The sequence below is a fragment of the Littorina saxatilis genome, linkage group LG12, assembly GCF_037325665.1.
Source record: "Littorina saxatilis isolate snail1 linkage group LG12, US_GU_Lsax_2.0, whole genome shotgun sequence".
Classification (NCBI taxonomy): Eukaryota; Metazoa; Mollusca; class Gastropoda; order Littorinimorpha; family Littorinidae; genus Littorina; species Littorina saxatilis.
The window spans coordinates 83,654,353-83,663,587 of NC_090256.1; the positions used below are offsets into that span (position 1 = coordinate 83,654,353).

The 9,235-nt window shown below is 39.5% G+C and overlaps 1 protein-coding gene across 1 annotated transcript; it reads right to left on the reverse strand.

Annotated features, from left to right (window-relative positions):
* LOC138983221 (homeobox protein notochord-like) lies at positions 1 to 8,676 on the reverse strand. Its single transcript, XM_070356633.1, has 3 exons — positions 8,160 to 8,676; positions 3,027 to 3,147; positions 1 to 361 (listed from the first exon to the last, which is right to left on the reverse strand). Exons 1-3 carry the CDS (start codon positions 8,674 to 8,676, stop codon positions 1 to 3), a joined length of 999 nt encoding a protein of 332 aa, XP_070212734.1.
* Between the last annotated feature and the right edge of the window lie 559 nt (positions 8,677 to 9,235).

Below are 9,235 nucleotides of genomic sequence, written 5' to 3' on the forward strand. Positions count from 1 at the left end.
TTATTGCGTCAAGTACCTATCAGAGGGACTGGCAGCGCCACCATCGCAAACACTGAAAACATCGTCATGACTCGCACCAGACCCGTTCACAGAGCACAGCGCCGACGTTGACACCAACGACAAAGACGGTGACAATGAAGAAGAAGACGACAACGACATCGGAACCACGACCGCCGTCCTGTCATTCTCCCTCTCGTCACAACTGTCGTCGTCGCTGTCGCTGGCGGAGTTGTTGGCGTAGATGGAGGATAGGCGCGCGTGCTGCTGTTCCAGCGTCTGCTTGCGCCACTTGATGCGACGGTTTTGAAACCACACTTTTACCTGTGCTTCTGTCAGGCTGAGCGATGCTGCCAGGTAATACCTGAAACATACAAGGGGTGGAACGTGAACATTTGTTGTAAACGTTTTCTAAGAAATAATAATAATAATAATAATAATAATAATAATAATACGATAATTTATAACGCGCACATATCTCACCACAAGGCGACTCAAGGCGCACTCATACACATTCTTTCGCGTTAACAACTCATGCACACTCATATAATAATAATAATAATAATAATACGAATATTTGTAACGCGCACACACACTCTCACACACATACACGCACGCACGCACGCACGCACGCACGTACGCACGCACGCACGCACGCACACACACACACAAAGGACCCAACCGTTCATACAGCTTCACATTTCCAACTTCCTCTCTTTCCCTTGAAAAAAAAAGTGAGATGCTTTGCAGTAGTATGTTTAGAAAATTAAAGGAGAAAGGCGAGTGTATTTGGTGTTCAATTTACTGATTGTCTCTATAAAATCTGGTTTTTGATTATTCATGTATTTTAATTTTTGTAACAAGGACGTTTTATTTTGTTTTTGTTTTTGAAGTTGCTGTAGTTGGTAATTATCATTTTTGTTTTATATTTTAAATATTTCTCTCGAATCAGTTATTATCAATTTGTTGCTGTAAACACTAATTTATATTCCTGTTTCAGTTATCTATTTCTATTCAGTTACTGTTAACTCGATGTTTGCTCTGTAACTTTACGCGACTGATGCATTCACGGCCGGGTTGTTGTGTTTTGTTTGTTTTTTAAAAATTTGTATAGTTACTATTATTTTTTTAGGGGGGGGGGGATGACCGATCAAGTATTTTGTCATGAATGGTTTCTCTTCGCGGTGAACTTATATGAATCATTAAGTCTTCAACCGGTCCAAATGTGAAATGGAACAGTGAAGACTGACAGACACCGGGACGGTTTTACAATCACTCTTACGAACCCGTCGTCAAACTTTACCTTGCACTAATCAACGATACCAAATCATCAGTGTGTTCTCTCCCAAGGCAGATTCGGCAGCCCAAATTCGATTGGTCTTCAACCATAACAATTAATTTCATCTTGTCTGTCCAGCAAGTAAGGCTCCTATTATTGTCATCCCTTTCGTCAGACAAGATCTCTATCCGGACGAGAAACATAATGAGTTGATGCAAGATCAAAGGAAGCCGACCCGATCCGACCAGGCAAGGCAAAGTGATCTGATTGACTTGATCTGCCCAGACACTGCAGGCTGTTGGTGTTGTGGCAGACAGACTGACCATCTCAATTCGTAGCCATCGCTGGACCAGAGTCAATCGTGTGAATCAAGATCTCATCATCAGACAAACTTTAACACTGTTTCGGGTCAATCGGTTATTGGGTAGACTTCCTCTGCTACTTCAAAAACCTCGGTAAAACGATGTAGACTCTTTAATCGCATCAGCAAGAGAAAACTGTTCACACTACATGTATTCAGAACACCATTAGCTCGTAAAGTGGAGTTATTCTCTACAACGTTGCCACTAGCAAAATAACTTTTCGCACTATCAAGCACACGTTCAGTTTTAAAAGCTGAAGCAAATCGAGCAATAAACCTGTTGTATACCCTGTATTTAACACCAGCTCAGTCCTGTTGGTCACACGTTTTGGGCCTACTCGTGGTACCCTTTAAACTAACTTGCTTTCGACGATATCTAACACGTTGAATCTCTACCGTCCGAAGCGGGTGGGGCACTGAATTAATTTCTTGGGCAAACTTTTACACATTTAATCCGGGACGGGTGCGGGTATTACTAATTAGATGGCAACGAAGGTACAATGGAACCCCGCTTTTAAGGCCTGAAAAATCTTGGAAAATGTGGTCTTAAAAAGGAGGGAGTCTCAAAATGGGGGTCATTTTACAGAGCCTGGTTAAGAACATAACGTTTCAGAAAACAAGGCCTTAAAAAAGAGGGAGTCTTAAATTGGGGGTCTCTAAAGGGGGGTTCCACTGTACCCATTGAAGCGACGTATCATGTCTTTATTCGGTAGAGTCCTCGACTTAAAACAAATATTCTGGAGGCATATTTTGGGTCCCCTTGAGGGGTTGGGCCGGGTGTGGTCGGGTGGTTCCCACACTCGCGTGGCTTGATGTGTTCCCCAAGGGTGCAAGGGTGGGTGTGTGAAGTTCACTGTAAGTCTTATGTATTTCGAACATCGAAATTTCGTTTCGCTCTGAGATCAATTTTGCCAAGCCTTAGGAGTTTGTTAGCTTGGGACGCGTGTAATTATTAGTTTGAACGGGGAAAGCGGCCAAAGAATGTTTGGCCTGGATGGAAGCAAATCGATATCAGCACTTTTTCTCTCGTTTGAAACTTTCTGGGCTATTTCCAGTTTTTTAGTTGTCTTTATTTTGCTTTCTACCAGTTCTTCATTAATGTAGACCTTTTATATCAATATATGTAGTTTCCTGAGCTTTGCGTCTGTGTGTTTTGTTTGTTTGATTTTACTTCTTTGTGATTAATGTTTCGTCACATGTATACATTTTCCGCTTCTCATTTTATTAATATAGAATTTCTCAGGACAATCGCAATATTCTTTATAACACAAACTGAAATCAAGATATTAGCTTAAAATGTTGTAATTTAATATTTCATGCTGAAAGTGCCCAAAAAATGAAATTGAAATGTGTCAGTTAAATGATCGTGTGTGTTGTATCAGTTCTCACCTTTCTGTCCCCACCATGTACTGCTGTCGCTCAAACTCGGCCTCCAGTCGCTCCAGCTGTTCTGGTGTGAAGATGGTTCGAACCCGCTTGCCTTTGCTGCCGCTCTTCTTTTCTGAAACACCTGAACGCACGCACGGAAAAGACATATTTAATTTCACATATTTAAGTTGCAGGTGGGGTTGTACTTCAGTAAAATGAAAAATATATAAATGATAAATGATAAAATCGAGAGAGAAAAACAACAGCGAAACAGTGAAATCCAAGTAACTTATTAGGTAGCCGATCAAAGATCAACAAATAAGTGAACGAAGCCTTCCGTGTTGGGCTCAGTATTACCACAAACACTCATAATCAATCAATCAATATGAGGCTTATATCGCGCGTATTCCGTGGGTACAGTTCTAAGCCGCGCAGGGATTTATTTATTTTATTTTATTTTATTTTTATTTTATGCAATTTATATCGAGCACATATTCAAGGCGCAGGGATTTATTTATGCCGTGTGAGATGGACTTTTTTTACACAATACATCACGCATTCACATCGGCCAGAAGATCGCAGCCATTTCGGCGCATATCCTACTTTTCACGGCCTATTATTCCAAGTCACACGGGTATTTTGGTGGACATTTTTATCTATGCCAATACAATTTTGCCAGGAAAGACCCTTTTGTCAATCGTGGGATCTTTAACGTGCACACCCCAATGTAGTGTACACGAAGGGACCTCGGTTTTTCGTCTCATCCGAAAGACTAGCACTTGAACCCACCACCTAGGTTAGGAAAGGGGGGAGAAAATTGCTAACGCCCTGACCCAGGGTCGAACTCGCAACCTCTCGCTTCCGAGCGCAAGTGCGTTACCACTCGGCCACCCAGTCCTTACCACCAACACTCAAACATAAGTAACAAAATATATGTGATTTTTTTTTTAAAGTCGAGCCTAGTACGTAATGCATCAGTGGTGTTTATTGCTAATCAGGTATGAATACGGAATGAATGAATGGATGGATGGATGGATGGATGGATAAGTGGATGGATGGATGGATGGATGGATGGATGGATGGATGGATGGATGAATGAATGAATGAATGAATGAATGAATGAATGAATGAATGAATGAATGAATGAATGAATGAATGAATGAATGAATGAATGAATTTAGAATAGAAAAAGCTAGGAGAAAAAGGAGGAAAAAGAAAGTAAGAAAAGAGGAGCTAATATGCTAAAGCGTATAACTCTTTCGCTATTCGGAGACATCCTTCAGTGAAAACGATTTCTTTTTTGTTTATTGCATTATTAATTGATTAATGTATTTGTATATTTATGTATGTATTTATTTATTTGCGTGAGGATGACATTTGAGTAGGTAATTTTAAGAGACGCGATATCATGTTTTTAACAGTAATTTTTGATTTAACTGAAACGAATGACAGCGCCGATTAACTTACATTTGTCCTCGTGTTAAAGAAATGTTTTGATGCATGACATTCTTTCAAACCAAACCAATTAATCAGTGTTACTTTGAGTAAGCTTACAAAAAGCGATGTGCACAAATTTGGCTCCGTATCTTTGGCCGTTATCTTCTGTGTAAAATACTTGTAAGTGCGCATCTTATGTTGGGTCCTTTGATGCTAACTTCGCGTTAGATAGTTAATGCATTTGCTATCATTTGACACAATAAATCATTTTCGCCTTTGCATATACAAGTACGGTCGAGAAACGTTTTGCTGGTTGTGGTGAAAAGGTACTGGATGAAACGGCGCGTGCTATTATTATTTTCTGATTGGGGTGGGATGTTTTCTGTTCACTTTTTGTTTTTTTATGTTCGTTTTTTGTTTGTTTAACACATTCTGTATTTTCTATCGTTGTTAATGTTATTATCTACTGTTATCTAGCATGGCTTAGCGGCCTTTCCGCGGCGTGATAGAGAAGTAGTTTAATTTGTTTAACGATACTTTAACCTATAACAGTTGCTGTGCGATAAAGCAATTAGAATTATTCAATGTGAATTTTGTTCATCTTGAATAAACAATCAACAGGAAATTAGAAAAATGAACGAATTACTTCGCCAGCTGAGCTAGCAACACGCTTGGACACATTGCCCAAATATCTCAGCTCCAGATGCAACTCAGAGCCGCAGCAGGCACATTTTGGGGCAGCTCGCTAGCTCAGCACTGAAGCAGACCCACTCACCACCCCAAAACATTTATTCATACGATCAGCGCTCATTAGCAAAAGCTATTTCCTAGGTCTATTAGTTATCAGGGCAGCAGACGACAGAACCTCTTCCATTCCCTGATCAACTGACGGAAGCCGCTCTCGCCCATACCACCCCAGTTTATTAAACATGGACCGGATTGAGCAACGCAGCACGGATCTCCCGCGCTCTCACCTTTGGTCCAGGGAGAGGGAAATTAATGAAGTTCTCATGCAGTTTCCCCGCTCAGCTCTCAGACGATGACAGAAGTCATCCACATATCATCTTGTTAGCTAAACATGCGCTCCCCTGGAGAAAAAGAGATCGGAATCTACACCGACTAGTTGTGATTACAGCTGCATGAGTGGTTTGGATATGGTTTGGCGCTGCGGCGACTTGTTACCCATGCATCTCTCTCTTTTTTTTTCGTTTCTTTTATTAAAAACTATTTTGGTGTGTGTGTGTGTGGTGTGTGTGTGTGTGTGTGGTGTGTGTGTGTGTGTGTGTGTGTGTGTGTGTGTGTGGTGTGTGTGTGTGTGTGTGTGTGTTTGCTTGTTTTCTTGTTTATTTTTTTATTTTTTTATTCTTCTTTTGCTTCCTTGTCTTTTTCTTCTTCTTTTTTTTAACTGTTCTGTCTTTGCTTTTCAGTGACAGGACTTTGTATGTTGTTCCGTGGTGGGTTTACTTTAAAACGACTAATTTCTCTTTTGCTCTTTTCAGTCATTAAGATTTTTAGTCCAACAAGATGCTGGTCTTTTTTTTCAATTCGCTCATTCATTATTCATAGTTGATGTGAATTAGTTACTTCTGGTCAAATATGATGTTCAATTTCTTTCCTTCGTCATATCTTATTTATCTGTCATTCTTATCTCACGGGTATCTACTGTTTCCCTAAAATCAGGGAAATAAAAAGCATAGTTTATATGTTACTTGGTGTGAATAAAAAAAACCCACTTCAAAACGTTTTGCTTTGCAAAGATGAAAAACATACCATGGGTTTCATGGTTTACTTTCTGTCAGACTGAATCAGCTTTGTAAATTCTTAGCCTTAATTTCAAGTTATTTTTTTGTGTGTCTTTATCATATATACAAACCATACCATAGTTGAATATAAAAATGATATTCATAAAAACGTCAAAAGAAAATATGTTCACTCTATCTTCTCATTTTCCGAAATGATGTTCATCATCAGTTGTGATAAAACAGAAGAAACGTTAGCTTGGGTTGCTTTTCTGTAGCGGAGTTGCGAGTTAATTTTAGACCCCTTGCATGCACGTGAGTAATCAAGGCCGGTATATAAACCTCTTGCTAAGTGTGTGGTCCTTGTGTTTCAAGTTAAGTGGAGAGAGGTGTATGTGTACGCCTGCACTAATGCCCAACTCGTGTCTTCATTTCAGCCGATGAGCAATGGAACATTTCGGAACTGATAAGGTAGCAACGTGAGAGTATTCATGTTTGTAGAAGTTTGAAAAAAAGAAGAAGAAACGTAAGGACTGATAACGAAATAAGCGAAAGATACGTTGTCCAAGCCTTATTTCGTGTATACTGTAGGTGGGAAGAGGACAGGTTGGGAAGGAGTGTAAAAAGAAGGTTTTTAGCCCGCTATCATGTTAACCTTTGTTTTGTACTTACTATGATTGCTTGAAATAAGCATTATACGCTTGAGTTAGTAATCGTAAAATCCATGCATTGTTTCTTGTCATGATAAAAATTGAATAACTTGAGTTTTGTTTAAACCAAGGTATCTGCAGAAGTCTAACTGTTTTAGTATAATTGCTGTCTAAATGAGTAAATCATCAAAAGAATGGCAGTTTGATACCACCGCTGAAGTGTTTTTTTACGACTAATGAAAGATCTCTAATCTGGGATTTTTTAGGTTTGGTAAGAAAATGTGGAACATTTAATGTTTTGCTGAAGAAATCTCTTAGATTTATACAAAGTGGTCTCTTAACTTCTAAAACCAATCTTATTTATTATACAAATGTGATATATATAAAGCTGAAAATGAGACACAAGCGGGTCTGTGTATGTGCATACATTAGTAAAAGTAAACCCACACACACAAAAAAGGTAAACTTGTCCTGGCAATGACATTAATAATTCTGGTAAAAATAAATTGTATTAAATTATACTCTGCCAACATTCTTTACGTCCATAAGAGCAAGGTTATATAAGTGTTTCACTTTTTGTGTGTTTCCTGTGATGATAAAATTACTTCTTTGCGTTTTCAATTCCTGAGTAAACTCTTGTTTTATTCAAACAGTTTAGATGCATATTCTTGATTGAGAAACCGCTTTGATTAATTCAGAGAGATTTCATGTCATCTGTTTCACTTTGGAAAATAACAACGGACGGTGTTTCGTAGAATAAATTATGGAAAAGAAGAAGAAATATGAAATGAAGAATACTAATTAAATTCAATAAGAAAAATAAACACAGGGAAAATAAGAACAACACATACACAGAGGGTAACAAGAGTAATAAAGGCAATCACAGTCAATGCATGGTTTTGTCTAATTGTAATGTTTTGTTTTGTTTCTTGTTTTCATAAGAAAGCAATAGGGTTAATTACTACATATCTAGTAGAACTTTATATGGCACATTCAAAATTAAATGATAATGTGATTGATCGAAAAATATGGTAGAAAAGTCAGTACCATGAACCAATTAAATGAGGAAATTCATGCAAATACATAAATCAAAGAGATATTACTTGTCAAATAAATGATTGAATACTTAGATCGATTATATACTCGAGATAATACAAACATGAATCAAAGAGATATTACTTGTCAAATAAATAATTGAATACTTAGATCGATTAAATACTCAAGATAATACAAGAAGTAGTTATGTCAGTTATTTAGGAGTGCTTCTCAGTTTTTCTATATTTTAGAATTTTTGTTAGTGTCCAAAGCAATTCTTTTTAAAAGCTCACCTTTCTGTGCAGATTTGGCAGACGCAGAGGCGATAGGGGTGACTGGTTTCATGCTGTCATAGTAAGGGTGGGCCGCCTCCAGGAGTCTTTGATGTCTGCGTGGCACCGACAGGTAAGTCTCAGGTGTCGTCTGCTGAAGGTGCTGGACGGGGGAGGGGATAGAGAGTTTGGAGGGGGACAATTGTTCTCTCACTTCCTCCTTCCTCTCTTCATCTCCGTGTAGAATAGAGTCTATGGTAAAAGATGACTTTTTTGTTTTGGTCAGGGGCGAGTGCTGACTGCGATGATGATGATGATGATGATGAGAAAAACTGCGAGGAGAGAGGTCGTGGCTGTCGTTGACGAAGGCGGTGGTGGTTGTGTTGTCGCCGACGGAGTTTCTACAGTAGGTGGGGTAGGCGGGTAGCTGGGTGGCCATGAATGCCGGGTGGAGGGCAAATTCGTGTGTTTTACCCGGGTACACTGACATGAAAGGCCACATGAGGTACGGAGAATCGTACATGTTGTTGGTTTGCATTGTGACAAACGGCTTTAAGTCTCCACCACTTCAACTTTTTTAAGTTAAAAAAAATGATGTCAAAGTCTCAAGTGAACGTCCCTATTGTGCGGAAACTGAAGTTGTTCAGTGTTTTTAGTAATCCCAGAAGAAGAACAAATTTAGTATATTTCCAACAAAGGTGGCCTTTTCCAGGAACAATAATCTCCCAACACACTCAGGTAGTTTTCTCTCCGTTGCTGGTAAAAACATGCAGAAAAGAAAACGGTAGCCGTCTACTGTCCGTCAGCGAACACACTAATCTGCTGTCTGCACTGAAGATTCTCCGGAAGAAGTGTAAGCTATTCCATCCACCTGTCTCGTGATTCGATTATCTCTCACCCGACACTCTCCTTGACTTTATAAAGCAGACGACAGGGGCGGGGCCTCGAGAATAATCGACCCCTCCCAGCCAATCGTTTCCACTTACCCTCTGACCCGTGAATCGAAGCGACCAATGAGAGGGCGCGAAGGCGGCGTGTAGGCCGCGGGGTGGGAGGTAATGGTGTTCTGCTTTGCTGCTCTACCGACAATCGGCGTG